The sequence below is a fragment of the Peromyscus californicus genome, unplaced genomic scaffold (assembly GCF_007827085.1).
Source record: "Peromyscus californicus insignis strain IS unplaced genomic scaffold, ASM782708v3 Scaffold_2__1_contigs__length_46816999, whole genome shotgun sequence".
In the NCBI taxonomy this organism is placed as follows: domain Eukaryota; kingdom Metazoa; phylum Chordata; class Mammalia; order Rodentia; family Cricetidae; genus Peromyscus; species Peromyscus californicus.
The window spans coordinates 6,363,818-6,380,338 of NW_026294540.1; the positions used below are offsets into that span (position 1 = coordinate 6,363,818).

A 16,521-nucleotide genomic window follows, 5' to 3' on the forward strand; every position below is an offset into this window, starting at 1 on the left:
TTCTCATGCCTACCAAGTTTTCTTCTTGTTGCTAGGGTCCCGTGTCTCCACAAACACCTTAGATCCACGATCACCATGCTTCATATTTGTTTGTACATAGAGTTCCCCCCAGGGGCACGTCTATCATAGCAATTAATGTTCATAGCAGTATGAGGGAAGGAGGTAGCCATTCTTACCTCCATTCTTCAGAAGAAGAAACTCGCCTAAAATCAACTTGCACAGTGTCAAATAAGTAAACACAGAGTGGCCGGGCATGGCTGAAGAAGCCTGTGATCTCAGCATTCAGGAGGCAGAGGCAGAAGGATCATTTTTAAAGTCACTTTTGGCTATATAGCAATTCAAAGCCAGCCTAGGTTGCCTGAGAGCCCCCCAAAGAAAATCCCACCCCCCAAAAGGCATTGAAACAGGTGTTTGGACTCTCAATCACTTGTTTATTCAATTAGAACAGGGTCTCTTTTCTTTATTCAAATTCATTGTCACTGTGTTTTTGACATTAATTCTGGAGATTTTTTTTGTCATAAATATTACCTATTAGGTTAATCACCTGATATCTACCACTGAGTCCACTTACTCAAATAATACAGAGCATCAGTCCATGGAGAACCACAAAGTGGAAGCCAATAACATCACTGAATTCTATCTAGACTGAGTGCTGTGCTGGACAATGTCTGTACTGGCAGGCAGGTGTGAAGGACCCATGGGTACCCGAGAGACACATTCTCCTTGCAGTAACCAGGAAGGAGAAAAGATAAAGCACGAAGCATTCTTCAAAATTCAGTGTTATTTACCATTGTAGTTATAAATTACTTAGAAATCACCTTGTGTACCACCCATGACACATGCTTTGCACACTGCAAGATCTCTCTGCTAGCATGCTCCAGCAGGTGGGGTAATGTTATCATGAAGCCAGGACATTCACAGTTGAGGTTGAACAGGAAAAGAAAATGCAAGGGTATAACTCTTCCAGATAGCATCCAGGGAAGTAAGGGTATGACTCTTCCAGATAGCATCCAGGAAAATCAAAGTTCTTGCCCAAGATTTGCTAAAAGAAATAGGTATAAAAGAAAGCCACATTCCATAAAATGGCCAGTTTATTCTCACATCTGGGGTGGGGAGGGTGCAGCTATGCCTAGGATCTGGGTTCATTCTCAGACTCTGACTGGCCAATACATATACAAGCAAAAGGGGTGAACTATTGGGAAACATTTAAAATGGGACAAAAGTCTAAGAAAGTCTTGCGTGAACTCTGGGGTTGCTGGGGGAGATGGAGAGAACTTCCAACATGGGAAAAATCTATGGGATCAACTTACTAGACAACTTTAACATGCTACAAAGATTGTTCTCGATTTTGTAAACACCAGCATTCACTGCTCTCCTTGGAAACCACCTGCTCCCTCCAAATCCAGATCTCCCAGTGACATTTCGTGAGGTTTCTGGAGTTCATCCCCACAGAAGAGGAACGGATGCAAAGGGTTTGCCGAACTGAGACATCAAGACACCATTTTCTTGTTTTTCATCAGTCAGTGACGCGGATGGGCATGTCTGTGCCACTCTGATTCCCTATGTTCCCGACTTGGTGCTCATTTGCCAGGGTCCTGCCTCTGGAGAGTCCTGGAGGAAAAGATCTCACAGTCTAAAAATCAAGGATCCATTCCTCAGAAACTTCTTGGGGTGTGTGCGGATGAGGACCGTCCTCCACGCTCCCAGCTGATGGCTGGCTCTTCAGGAGCTATGTGGTACAGAGAGGAGGAGAGAGAGTGAGACAAAGACAATGGGCTGAACTTCTGGGATGGCCTTTCAGGGCTCGCTGCTCTCCTTTGATGAACTAACCCTGACTGGAGGATGCTGACGTGGGCTAGCAGGCTTTTATGCTTTTGACTGTAAGCACTGGCTTACTTTGGGAAATTTTTTTTTCACCTGAAAAAAATGTATTTAATTTTATGTGTGGTCTGTGCAAAAACCCTGAATGATACAGATGGAATTACATTCCCTGAGCGGTCCAGTGCCTCGTTCTCTTCACTAATGACTTTTAGTTCTCAGTGTTGGGTTGTATATATCCTGTGGGCATTTTCTTCTGCATTTAAATCCATGAATAGGCAGGTGTGTGTGTGTGTGTGTGTGTGTGTGTGTGTGTGTGTGTGTGTGTAGCATGTGTGTGTGTGTAGCGTGTATGTGTGTGTAGCCTGTGTGTGAGCGTGTGTACACGTGTGTGTACTTAATGGGATCATGTTGCATTCAGTATCCACTGGAGGTTGGTCTCAGGACAAGCACTTGATGGAGAAATGGAAGCAAAGGTGTATGGGTAAAAAGAGGAAGATCACTCCAGGTGCTGGGGACAGAAAGTGCCAAGGCCACAACGCAGGAGGATGCTTGTGGTGCTCCCACAGAAGAATCCGATTGGCTAGAGTAGAGAATGCAGAGATACTGTGAGAGGAGGGAGGGCAGACAGCAGCCTTAGAAAGGAAATTTCCCTGTTTATGTTGCCATGTGGCTGTCCTTCCTAAACAAAGCACTGCTTGTTTAATCTGTGCCATGAAGGACATTTAGATTCTTTTTTTTTTTTTTTCAAAATTATTTTGTTTATTATATAAACAGTGTTCTTTCTGCAAGTTTGCCTGTACACCAGAAGAGGGAATTAGATCTCATTATAGATGGCTGTAAGCCACCATGTGGTTGCTGGGAATTGAACTCAGAACCTCTGGGAGAACAGTCAGTGCTCTTAACCTCTGAGCCATCTCTCCAGCCCCCCTGGACATTTAGATTCTTTTAAGGGCTTCCCTTGTTCCAGACAAAGCCTCCTGGAGCATCTTTGCACAGGCATGGCTGGAAACCCTGGCTGCATATGAAAATAACCCAGAGAGCCTTAAAACCCACTGCGCCTGCCCTAGTAGCTGGAGATTCTAGCTTAGCCTAGGGTGAACCATGGGCTAGTAGTTTTTTTTTTTTTTTTTTTTTTTTTTTTTTTTTTGGTTTTTCGAGACAGGGTTTCTCCGTGTAGCTTTGCGCCTTTCCTGGGACTCACTTGGTAGTCCAGGCTGGCCTCGAACTCACAGAGATCCGCCTGGCTCTGCCTCCCAAGTGCTGGGATTAAAGGCGTGTGCCACCACCGCCCGGCCGGGCTAGTAGTTTTTAAAGCCCCCCAGCATGGCAAGAGCAGAGAACCACTGCTTCTCATGCATTTCTGTGCATTTGCATCGTGTGTGTGTGTGTGTGTGTGTGTGTGTGTGTGTGTGTGTGTGTGTGCTCATCTATGCTTGTGAAGGTCAGGGTTGCACCAGGTATCCTCAGTCACCTCCCCACCTTCATTTTTGAGTTGAGGTCTCCTACTGAACCCGGAGCCTTCCCACTAGGACAGACGACAGGCAGGGATCCAGCAAGCCCAGGGATCCTCTTGTCCCTGCTTTCCCAGTGCTGAGATGATAGGAGCATGCTGTGGCCGCTGGATCTTCTTTACATGGGTGCTGGGGAGCTGAACTCGGGACCTCAGGCTCGCACAACAAGCACTTTACTGCCTGAGTCATCTCCTCAGCCCTTAGGGTGGGTTTTGAGGTGCGGAATGGGTGTGTTGGTGGGTACATGGGAACACGGTTATTCCCTGTATCCAAAGGGGATTGGCTCTAGGTCCTCCCATTCCCGGGAATACCAGCATCCATCCAGACAGCCCAAGTGGCTTGTCATTCATGCAGAACCTGCATGCATCCTCCCATCTCTAGATTATTTATACTTCTGAATATTCAGCGTCAATGTGGAGATGGTTGCTATGCTGTATTGTTTAGGAAACCACAAGAAAAATGTCCTCAGCTCGTGCGTGATGAAGGTGCAGTATCGTTCTAGACGGTTTGGGCCTGAGGGTGGTTGAATTTAAGGATGAGGGACCCACAGGTACAGAGGCCTGGCTGTTTATCCAGAGACAGCCGCGAAGACAGTCCCAAGCTGCTCCTGTACCAATAGGAAAGTGGCCAGTGTTTCACACTCTGCCGACCTTGCTATCCAACTTTTCAGCCGCTTCCAGCTAGCCGGGGAAATAATGCAGCATTTAACTCACATTTTAAACCGCGCTTCCTTGCTCACTAGTGAGGTTCTTTCCTTCTTTTTCTTTGGAGACAGACTCTCACTCTGTAGCCCCGGCTGTCCTTAAACTTGAGGTGGTCCTCCCGTCTCAGCTTCTCCAATGCTAAGATTGCAGGCCTTAGCTATTGTATGTGCTATATTCTGTTTCTTAATCACATCCCACTAGCTTATATTTTTTCACAATTAAAAAAAAAAGCTACCATTGTTGGATACTTAAGCTTTGGATTTTTCCCTGTCTTAGTTTATCTGAGCCTGCCCAATCTTTGAGAAATAGGTCCTATCTCTATTTTTATTAGGAATAGAAAAACTTCAGTGAAGATATATTTATATAAAAATAATACCCAGGAAGTCTTTATTGTGTCCAATTACACAATAAAGAACACCATTTTGCTTTTATTTATTCTCTTTCTCTGTCTCTCTGTCTCTCTGTCTCTGTCTCTGTCTCTCTCTCTCTGTAGGTCAAAGGACAACTGTGGGAGTTGGTTCTCTCTTTCCACCATGTGTGGTCCTGGGGATCAAACTTGGGGGCATCAAACTTGGAGGCAAGCCCCTTTGCCCACTGAGCCATCTTGTCAGTCCCAGATTTGCTTGTGTGCTTTTGAAAAAAGACCAAGTTCTTATTTTATGCCACCTCAGAACGTGACATGTGTCCTTCCAATCTTGATACAACTACAGCCTATTCTGAGGGCAGGAAAGGATGGGTTCCTGCCCATAGCTGTACAAGACAGATGCTCTCACAATGGAGAGTAGGTTAATAGGTACTGTGCACCTCCTGTTGGGTACCCGGGACACTGGGCCCCCTTAGATGGCAATACCTGCTTACTGTGCACCTCCTAATGGGCATTAGGACCCCTACCCTTCTTAGATGGCAAGTCCTTAAAGAAACCTTTGGGCACAAAGGCTCTGTGACTACAAATGACAAGTAAACACTAGTTTGTGGAAGTGTTTCATTTTATGAGACAGGATCTCACTGTATATACCAGACTGGCTTCAAACTCCTGATCCTCCACTCTCAGTTGAGATCGAAATGAATGTGACTCCATGCCTAGCTAAGCGATCACTTTGAATACAGTTAGGAATCAATTTTTAGCCATTTGGACATCCCCAAGACCACATAGAGGTAATGTCTGGGGATCACATTGTAGATTTATTTTACTTAATGGCAAATCTATGCTATTCCACAAAGGCCGGAGAACCTGGCTGCCACGACACTCAGTATTCATGATCATGGATGGGAACGCAACCCTTACCCTCTTAATGTGAGCCTAGAGTGTGTAGTGCCTAGGGAGCCACCAAGAGCTCTACACACAGCCAGTGACTTGGTTTGCAGTCCCTTCTCATCCTTGGAAATGTGTGTGTGTGTGTGTGTGTGTGTGTGTGTGTGTGTGTGTGTGTGTGTGTATGTGTGTGTGTGTGGAGGGGGGTTGCCTGGGGCTGATCAGATCTGCTCGAGTGTGTAAAATGGCGCCCTCTTCTAGAAACTTCCAACAGGAAGTTTGATTGCACTCAACACCAGAGAAGATGTAAGACGTCCCTTAGTTGGGTCACCCCAAAATCCCACATTTGTGGCACAACACAGTCATTACCTTTATGCCCAAGCTTTGTCTTGCTGCTAACAAAGTTCCATTGGTCCCATGGGACATCAGACAAGTGGCCGTGAGACAGGCCATGTGAGGAAGGAGGAGAAGATTCGGGTGATGAAGTGTCAGCAAGTGTCTAGGGTGTGGCATGATTTCTGCCCCAGGTAGCTGAGAAATCCCCTAAGCCCTTGCAGATAGCATCGCTTAGAGAATCCTTCCTTCTCTTTGACCCCCATTCCTGACATAGAGATTCAAGTTTTCTTGATTTTTCTTGGGTAATAAGATTATCTTTTGTTCTAGCAGATAACTCTTGGTTGGTCCTAGATAGCCTAGTGATGCTGGATTGTTGCCATGGAAACCAAGCATGCGATGAAAGGTCAGTAGTTTTCAGTCCTGTTTCTTTTTCCCTAGGAAGGGAAATAGGTTGAAAGCAGAGTTGATATAATTCTTCATGCCAGCATTACGAAGCCCCTGTAACCCTTCAAAGAGACAGGGTCTGAGAAGCTTCTAGATTGCCGCCCACGTGTGCCTGAAGGATGGTGCACACAGAGTGGCAGGGAATCTCCCATACCCTTCCTCTCTTCCATCAGGATGCTCATCTGCACTCCTCAGTGAGGTACTTCATAGCAAGTAAGGACCCACTAGTGTTTCCTTGAGTTCTGTGAGCCAACTACGCAAATGAAAGGAGTCTGCAGAGGGGTCATGGAACCCTGGTTTCTGTCTGGTAGAAAGCTACATCTAATTGGAGGCTGTGGACTGACATCTTGAGTAGTTGAGCACTCCGTCGATGGGATCTGGCTGTACCTCTTGATAGGGGGTATCTGAATTGCAGGGCCTCCAGTTGGTGTTTGCTAAGAACTGCTTGTTTTGCGTGGTACTCTACCAACCTACATCTGGCTACAGAAGTGTGCTGCCTTGAATGTAGAGAAAAAAGGAAAACATGTTTTTATCTCTTATGTTAGGCACGTAAACAGTCTGGTTTTATGGCCCGCGCTCCTGGGCGAGAATGTTTTTCATTAAGTGAAAACTGTAGGGCAGTGGTTATGTGATGTTAGAATATTTAGAATCAATCCCTTGCGAGATGATACATGTTTTAAGATCACTCCAGGGCTTGTCTGAGACCCAGAGATCTACATTTACAAGGCCCCCAGCTGAATCTGTTACAGGTGGTCTGAGAGCTGAGGGTGCTTTGAAAAACATGACCACTGAGACTAGCCTAAGCTCGCTTGAATCTTCATGGTACTCAGGAGAAAGCTAAACCCTGCAGCCATGTTGGCTTGGGTCAGGGATTTACATATATTCAGGATGAGAAATACCACCTTTCATCTGTGGGATTCATCTCTGCACTTTTTTCTGGCAACTTGAGGGCAGAGAAGTCCCTGACTTTGAGAGACTTCAAGTTTCTGAAGCTGCTTGGACCGGAACCATCTGATAAGACACTGTTCTATGCAAATTACTGAATATTTGCATGCCTCTCAGATCTTCTGAATTTGATAACGTAAAACTGTCCTCAAACATCACGTGACTTACTTAGGTAGTCTATAGAACTAGGTGAACAAGAACTTTCTGTGAATTTACTTAAAGACTATAACGATTTGGGATTATTTAAAGAAACACGATGAAGACATAGGCCGTTTGAGTTCTATTCTCCATCTTGATGAGGATAAAGACTAACTACTTTTAGTAATAATAATAATAATGATAATAATAATAATAACAATAATGATAATATTTTTCAGTGCCAGGGACCAAACCTTGGATATTGCTCATGCCAAGCAGATACTTTAACACTGAGCTACATTAATTTTTTTTAGGTTAATTTTTTTGAGATAGCACCCATCTAGCCCAGGCTGATCTTGAACTTGTTATGTAGCTGAGGATGACCTTGAACTCTTGGTCTTGTTGCCTTGTCTCTCTGCCTCTCAAGTGCTGGGGTTATAGATATGTACCAGCATGCTAGCTACCAAGATCAAATTTTTGTTTATTTTATTTAAAAAAGTTTATTATTTTTATTTATGGATGTGTGTGTATTTGCATGTGAGTGCAGTGCTCTTGGAGGCCAAAAGAGGGTATTGGGTCTCTTGGAGCTGTAGTTGTAGGTGATTGTGGGCCTGCTGGATGTGGGTGCTGGGAACTGAACTCAGGTCCTCTGGAAGAGCAGCCAATGCTCTCAGCCTCGGAGCCATCTCTCCAGCCCATTTATTATTAGTTTGTTGGGATTTATTTACTTTTATTTTCTGAGTATGAGTGTTTTGTCTGCATATATATGTTTGCCCTGTGTGCATGCCTGGTGTCCTTGGAGACCAGAAGAGTACTGGGACTATAAAGGTGTGCACCACCATGCCTGGATCTCTTGTTTTTAAAACAGGTCCTTTACGGTTTTAAACATCTCTCCTTTTTCTTTAGAGAGGAGTTTTGAATTAAACTCAGAAATCTACCTTCATGGCTTTGCCTCACCCAGGCTCGGTGTCCTCTGCTGTCAGATTTCCCTTCCATGAGGTCCTTGCTGGCTTCCAGATTGTTCCAGCAGAGCCTGCCATGGGGACAGGCGCATGTCCGTAACCCTACTCTCCTCCTTGGCATTGGCTTAGAGCAAACTAGGGCAGTGAGTCTGCTGATGTAAAGGAAAACTGACCACTGTGCTGAGGGCTACCCTTGGTGTGTCTTTCCTCTGGACTTTGGAGGAAGAAGGCAGGATTGGACCACAGGGATTCTCTTAAACACTGGGATCTAAACCCCCGGGTTGCGGGGGGGCGGTGTTCAGAGCTGAAACATTGCAGATCCCCAGGCTCACATCTGATTTACCCAGTTGGAACCCTCTGGGCATGTTTTGGATAAGAATGCCTATAAACCTTTCCAGGTGATTCTTTGGCGGTGTGAAGCTTGGGGACCCCTGTTTAATAGTTCCTGGTGGCCATTCAATTCCCATAAAGTAGGGCAGGGATATTTTATTTTAAGGGGTTACAGAGAATTCGGCCCTATTATTCCACTTACTGGAAGATTTCAATTGATCTTTTTCTCTATAGGCTGCTCTGCCCCCCCCCCCCCCCCCCCCCCCGTCTCTCATCCACAAAGAACAAAATCTTTTTCTGTGGCAGGGTCTTAGTATGTAGCCTGGACTGGCCTTAAACTCTTCCTCATCTCACCCTGGCAAAGAGCTCTAAGTTATTCGGGGTTTCCTCTTGGGATTCTACCTCTAGAAACCCTCTTTCGTTTTCGTTAATAACTTCGGACAGAAATGTATCTAAAAGGAATCTGACCTTACAGATAGGTAGGGAACAAAGAAGTCTGAGAATTTAACAGCTTGCCCAGATGGTCTGCGTGTGAGCCGGAGATTTTATTTTGAGACAAGAGCTCACTATGTAGCTCAGGAACTCGATATGTAGAACGAGCTGTCCTTGAAACCATAGAGATGGGCTTGCTTCTACATCCTGACTGCTGGGATTAAAGGTGTACATCACCAGCCCAGGTCAGAACTAGGACTTGAATCCTGGTAACATTGATGACAAAATCCATGCTCTAACCATTGTGAGACACAACCCCCGAGGAAGAAAGAATGAAGAGGTGACCTCCAATTGATAGCTTTTATTCGTATTAGGAGAGTTTCAACCATAAGCATGCACACACGCCTTGACACCATCTGGAAACATTTATATTATGAATAGTGGGGATCCTCATGTGTGATGACTTCTGGATCCCTTGTTCAAAAAAAATCTTGGGTGGTGATATCTTAGGGACAAACATCTTTTTTAAAAAGTTATTCTATTTTTTAAGTATGTGTGTGTATGTGTTTATGTGTGTGCGTGTTTATGTGTGTGTTATATGTGTGCAGGTGCTGGTGGAGGCCAGAAGAAGGTGTCTGATGACCCCGGAACTGGAGTTACAGGCAGTTGTGAGCTACTCAGTGTGGGTGCTGGGAACCAAACCCAGTTCCTGGTTAAGAGCAGGAGGCAGTCCTCACCAATGAGCTGTCTCTCCAGCCCCGGCAATCTGATCTTTGATCTAAATGTTCACCTCAGATTGCCAAGCAGACAGGTTCCAACCGCAGGTGTGGTCATCATTTTATGTTTTATTATGGGTTTAAACCGTGTAGTTGTCAACATCTAAATCAGATTTCTAACCCCTTTTAAAAATGGGGTCAGCATCCTGAGGGATGGCTGCTCCCTTTCCCATGCTTCACCAGCCCCCATGTCTCCCTAGTGTTTCCTCAGTAGGCCACTGCCTTCGTGTGTGTTCCCTGCCTGACCCCTGATGGCTGACTCATTACACACCTCATGGTACTGCCACCCCCATCCACGAATGCTGGAGTGACCGTAAAGCAGGGACAGTTTATCCCTGTCACTGGGCAGACTAGAAAAGGAGGCCTGGATGGAGAGAGTGTGAAGCTGTAGTTAAGAGCCCAGCACAGGGGCTGGGACACAGCCCAGTGGGTAAAGGGCTTGCCCTGTAAGCATGATTTCAGGTCTCCAGCACCAACATGAGAGCTGGGTGTGGCAGTGTGAGTCTGTCACCCCAGTGCTGGGGGCACAGACATCTGTCTGGGTTCACAGAGAGACTCGGTGTCAAACAATAAGGCAGTAAGGCAGTGAGAAGCATGTCCTAACATCAACCCCTGACTGCCACGTGACCTGCAGAGGTGAGTCTACCAGCACACACATATGCATCCATGTGAAATACACACTCGAGCACACACAGACACACACAGAGACATGCACACAGACACACAGACACAAAGACACACACACACAGACACACAGACACAGACACACACACAAAGACACACAGACACAGACACACACACAAACACACACACAAAGACACACACAGACACAGACACACATAGACACACACACAAAGACACACACACAGACACAGACACACATAGACACACACACAGACACACAGACACAAAGATACACACAGACACAGACACAGACTCACAGACACACATAGACACACACACAGACACAGACACACAGACACAGACACAGACACACAGACATACACACACACACACACACACACACACACACACACACACACACACACACACTCACACACACGAACCCAGCACAAAGAGCTGCAATTAAATCCTATCTTTCCTGTCAACCATCTGTACCTCACGCTCCTTCTCTGCAGCATGGCAGTACCTCTTGGGCTGCTTGGAGTGTTCATATGAGCTTGTCCTGTGAGAGCTCCTGTGTTGCCTGGGGTGTGACAGGATCTGTGCCAATGACAGCCGCTATTACTATAACCTACTTAGTTCTAAGTCTGATCTGGGCAGTGTGCGTTTTCACACGTCCTCAGAAATGAAACCGAGGCTGGCTTCCTTCCCCCGGAACACTGTCCTTTGAGCTTGGCTCATGGTACACAGTCCTGAACTCCCTTTAGAGTTTTCTTAACACCCAAGGCCCTCTCCTGCCATGTCTATCGCAAGAGTAATAGTAACTTTCAGCAAGTGGTCTGCGTTCTCTGTGTGCTAAGACGCAGCCACCAAGCTGTACACGTTCTCTGTCACCTGCTTAATGTTTACGGTAGCTTTATGGACTGACTGTGAGTCACAGCTGGGGCAACTGAGGTCTGAGAAAGTTCAAACAGTTGGTTTGGGGTAAGTGATAAGTGATGACCTAGGTCCAGGCAATCTGGTACTAAGCTTGTACTATTATCCATGCTCCATAGTTACGCGCATGCACGCACGCAAGCACGCACGCACGCATGCACGTGCACACACACACACACACACACACACACACACACACACACACACACACACACACACACAGTGCCTTCTTTAAGAACGAAGTCCAGCATGTTCTCATCTGTCCTCCAATATTCTCATCTTCCCCCGATTCCAGGCCCATATCAGCAGGTTTTAAAGAACTTGATGATGACATCCGTGTCATCTAAACAAAACTTCTGAGTTCCCTTTGCTCTTGTAGTGTCCCTTTCTTGGGACACTGCAATGTGTTTATTTTTCCCCTGGGACACTTTCTGTTAGGACGTGAGCTCCCACATCCACCTGGTCCTCATTGCTGGTGGATCTCTGGCTTATCTGACAGGAAGTTGATCTCCCGTGGCATCCTCTGTCCCCTCGATTGCCAAGGTTAGGCTGGCTGATCTATCCAGGTTAAGGATATGACTTCCTCCCTCATCCACCCATGAGAGTCTCTTTGGTCAACGAAGCCAAAAAAAGGTTGGCCTTCTCAGCTTAAGGGACAAAGTGCTTTGGTCAAGGATGTGGAAGAATTAGTTGCCCAGGAAGAAAAGCTAACGTATTCTTGGCCCCGTGGGTTTGTGCTTCTTTTTTTCTGGGCCCAGGCTACGCACCACGTGTCCTTTGCCCCTGTCAAAACTCCGATGGAAAATGGCATCGATGCTATCAGGGGAAGTTCATTTCAGCTTATTAGAGAATTCAGAAGAAAAATATGTGTAAGTCCAGAGAGAAGCATCAACGTTCCTCTCTTTATGACAGGAGAGCTCAGGGGTGACCCCAAAGCACATGGCTTTTCCGCCCTTGAACTAGGAATGAGGCAAGCACCTGCAAAGTCACGCAGGGCATACTTTTGCAGACATGCAGGTATTAGATGTTCCACTTACGCCTTCCCATCTCCTACCCTCTGACAGTCGGGTGGGGCCACGAGACAGGCTTCAGTCATCTCATTGTGAGCCCAAGTGACATTTGCTCCGGCAGCGGAAAACCGCATAGGTTCTCTGATCTTCTTCACTCCCCGCCTTAGCCTGACATCACTTCCTGTTCTAGAAACGAAGGTTGGGGAACTACAGCCCCCAGCTGAAAATACTTGCTTTTGTAAGTAAAGTTTTGCTGGAACACAGCCACACCGATCATTCGCACGCTGTCTATGACTGCTGCTGTGTCCCAGCGGCAAGCTCAGTACTTACGACAGAGGTGGGGTGGTAGGGACCACATGTCCTGCAAGGCCTGGAATATTTACTACCACGCCAAAGCAATTTAGCCCCCGTGTGGGAAGACCGGCCTTGATATGCCAGATCGAGGATTGTGGAGTGCACTTTCCTGGGGGGACTTGCTGATGAAACCTTGGTTCCAGGCAGCACACGAACAGTTGGATCCCGACAACTTGGGTCAAAAAGGAGGGAAGAGGTGACTTCATCCTTGCTGGAGTGTGCCTAGTTTCTCTTCAGATGCTATTGAAGGTTCAGATGTACCCTTTCAAGCCTGGATCTGATTGTAAAGTTCGACTTTCTACTTTGATAGTTTTTGTCTACTTGTAGTTTGATGGGAACCTATGCAGGAAAAACTGACTCGGGTCATTCTTTGGACAGTCATGGCAGCCATGACTCAAGATGGCTACAGTCGTGTCAAGCTGATGGAATTGCTAGAATATGGTGGAGTGATTGACAGCCTGGCTCTCCGAGTGACTGCATTGGAAGCAGACCTTGCACCCGCCCTGCATGGTCTGTGTAACATGGAGAAAACGTGAAGACCCTGTTGATTTTATTATCAAAGCCGATCTTAACCTAGCCCAGTAGATTCCCACGAGCATTCGAGAAAAGCATTCAGTAGCAGGAGGGGTTCAGAAGGCCTACTTACGTCCTGGAGAAGTGCACCACACATGACACACCGATGATGACCAGGCCGATGATGATGGAGGCGATGGCCACCCACTTGGCGTTGCGCCCCAGCCTCCTGGCTCCTTCGTAGTCTCCGTCATTGTAGCTGTTCTGAGACTGGGGGGACACAAAGGAAAAGCCGGTGACCACAGATAACCCATGAGGAGAGGCATGGGCCTTCTCAGGCTGTCCTGATGGAACAACCCTTAAGGAGCCCTTGGTGACCGCTCCCCTCAGTGTCGGGCTGTTGAGAAAATAACATGGCTCTGTCATCTCCCAGGAAGCTTTCCTAAGGCCTTTGGATTTCTTCCTTCCTTCCACCAGAGGGCTGATTTTTGTCTCGCCCACCCCTATAGGGAGTATGTGGGTGGTAACGCTCGTCTCTCTCATTCAGCCCAGCATGTCAGCTCCCAGAGCCGTACTTGTCAAGTGGAAGACACTTAGTACATGTCTGAAGAATGGGAAGGACATGCCTGTGTCAGGCATTAGGGAGTCATTGCCAAGTCTCACCCGCAGCCCCGGCCAGCTTGTCGCCTGTTTGGATCAAAGCTACACTGACTCACTATTGCTGGTGGCTGCTTTTGTGCTACAGTGACAGCGTCAGGAACTTGGGACAGAAGTTGTAGCGTTTGCCAAACCCAAACTATCTGCTGTTTGGTTATTTACAGAAGACATTCAGCCATTCCTACACAAAAAACTTTGCCTCCATTATTCACCTCTATGCCCAAGTCAAGGCTACCTTTTAAGTAGTCCCCACAGACACAGCTTCTCAGGCTATTAAAATGTTGCAGCGGCTGCCGGGCGGTGGTGGCGCACGCCTTTAATCCCAGCACTCGGGAGGCAGAGCCAGGCGGATCTCTGTGAGTTCGAGGCCAGCCTGGGCTACCAAGTGAGTTCCAGGAGAGGCGCAAAGCTACACAGAGAAACCCTGTCTCGAAAAAAAAAAAAAAAAAAAAAATGTTGCAGCGGATGAGAAATGCTACTCTGAGCCTTGGTCCTCCTTCCCTCATCCCCCAGCATCCTGGGTCCTTCTCTGTATCACCCGTGACTTCTCCAGGAACTGGTGTGCTAAGGGTTATTTATTATTGAGCTCAGCAGAGCCTCCTTTCCCACTCTGTCAGGGATGCTGCTCTGTGGGTTAGTTTGATCCCCAGAAACACCTAACATGGGGGTGGTGGAGGCACAAAGGTCTGGGATCAGGACTTCAGGCAAGTCCTTGCCCTCAGCCAGCTCTAGGCCCACCTGGGGCTGCTTGAGAAAGCCGAAGATCTCATCTCAGAGGTCTGAGTTCAGATTCTATTTGAGAAGCTGTGGTAAGTGCAGAAAGTAACCACCCTTTCCAAGGCCCATTGTCCTTGTCTGTGCATTGGGGCAGGAGTAGCAGCAGCTTCACACAGAGGATCCCGTGAATTAACATGTGAAGTGGGCAGTGTTGACCCTGCATGCTCAATGCACTCCGCCTTTTACTATGAATCGGTTGCTACTCCCACCTTGTTCTTATTGTCAGTCGTTGGGTGGAGAGGGGTGTGGCAGGCTCCTCTCTACCTCTGACCACCTCCGTGATCACGAGGATCCAAGTTCAGGCAGTGTTTTAGGTGGCTTCACACTCAAAGTCACTGTCCAGAACATTAGGAGTTCAAGTTCAGTCCTTATAATCTAGCCTAGAGTGATGAAGATTCAGACCACCCACCCCTGACAAATCATTGTTCTTCCGTGTGTCCTTGGAAAACGCAATCTACGGATCAGTCATAGTGATGATTTGATTAAGAAAAGGAAAAATAATGAGACCTCCAAACAATGTTAACTCTTGACTGTTAGATAAGAAAAAAAACTCTCTTTCTCTAATAGCAGTAGGGAAGAGAGCCAGCCTGGGGCATACTGAAGGTCATAGGTATCATCAGGGCATCACCTGTGGGCTCAGGTAAGAGGCGTGTGTGTGTGTGTGTGTGGGGGGGGGGGTCTGGGCTCTTTGGCTTGTTTGGTGCAGGTCAGCGAAGCCACATTGACCACCTGGCTGAGGGGTTTGAGAACAAGCTATGGAGATACCCTTCCTCGCCTGCAGCCAACCTGGCATCCTGCCTGTGACCCTCCTCCTCGGGTACCGCCCTCTCTCCAAGACTCATGAGAGAGAATCCGAGTGAGGCCACCGCTGAGTTGAAACCATTGAGAAGCCCCTTTCAGTGCCAAGGAGGGTTCTCTCCTCTGTATCTAGGACTCCCACTCTGAATCTGGTCTCCCCTCTGGTTCTTGGAGAAGGTCTCTCCCTGGTTATCTGCTGGGTGATTGTAAAGATTGGGGGGAAGGATCAGGGCAGAAGACTATAGAATTCCCTGATTCCAGTCTGACGGACTTGTGTTATGGTAGGGGGATCAGCTTAAGGGTTGATGCCAGAGTTACTTTGCTCATAGTTGTAACAAAATATCCAACGGAAGCAGCTTAAAGGAGGGGCGGTTTCCTTTGGCACATGGCTTCAGAAGACCCGGTGCAACATGGCCGGGAAGCATGGTGGCTGGGGCTGTTCTGTCTGTAGTGGCAGGGGAATGAGGGTGGTGGCTTGTTCACATTGTGGCAAAGATCAGAAACAGAGAGAGAGGGCTTGGAACCAGAGGTGGATACAACCTCCAAGGGCTGCCACTAATGACCCACCTCTGCCAGCTAGGCCCCTTGTCCTAAACGTTCCCACAGCCTCCTCGGACAGCAGCGACAGCTGGGGACCGAGCGCTTGAACACGTGAGCCTGTGGCGGACACTTCACATCCAAACCTTTAACAGTGGAGAGTCAGCAACAGAGGAAGGAATCCTCCGGCCCTGCCCAGTGCTGGGGGTGTACCTCAGGGCCTCAGACACTCTGGACAAGTGCTCCCCGCCCTAGCTACAGTAACTCTGTCCTTCTTCCGATTAGAGTGTCATCCTAAGGGTCTCCTGGCAGGTGGGGGCAGACTGAAGTGGTGGAAATGGGTTTTGGAGAAAATGCATGCTCTGTAAGTCTTTTCTTCTGAAGAGCTCAGAAGGCAAACTCTGCCATCTGGTAGGAAAGGATGAGCAAGAAGCCTGGATGGCTTTAGTTATCTAAGATGGACGTGATCTTGTCGGAGCGGATGCTTCCTTTGACGTGTAGGTCCTGTGGCTTGAACTCAGGGCATCAGGCTTGGCAGGAAGTGCTTTTGCCTGCTGGGCCACCTCCCTGGCTCAATTTATACGATCTTACTCATTCCTCTAAAAATTATGAATGCCATCTGGATACATGCCAATCATTTCAACACCACAGAAACAAACAGAAC

At 47.4% G+C, this 16,521-nt stretch overlaps 1 protein-coding gene and 1 long non-coding RNA gene across 3 annotated transcripts in view; one reads left to right on the forward strand and one right to left on the reverse strand.

Moving 5' to 3' along the window:
• Positions 1-16,521, forward strand: part of LOC128120909 (uncharacterized) — a 92,163-nt gene that overhangs the window by 11,811 nt on the left and 63,831 nt on the right. The window contains exon 3 of one of the 2 annotated variants that reach the window (XR_008221998.1): positions 1,362-1,948. The exons of the other annotated variant lie outside the window; for it this stretch is intronic. This is a non-coding gene — a long non-coding RNA (uncharacterized LOC128120909). Of the gene's footprint in view, positions 1-1,361; positions 1,949-16,521 lie in introns of those variants that run through there. 2 annotated transcript variants of the gene reach the window in all.
• Tmem233 (transmembrane protein 233) overlaps positions 11,444-16,521 on the reverse strand; it is a 29,586-nt gene continuing 24,508 nt past the window's right edge. Inside the window, exon 2 of the mRNA XM_052755156.1 lies at positions 11,444-13,358. Coding sequence (XP_052611116.1) covers positions 13,218-13,358 — 141 coding nt within the window. The 3' untranslated portion in view covers positions 11,444-13,217. The remainder of the gene's footprint in view (positions 13,359-16,521) is intronic.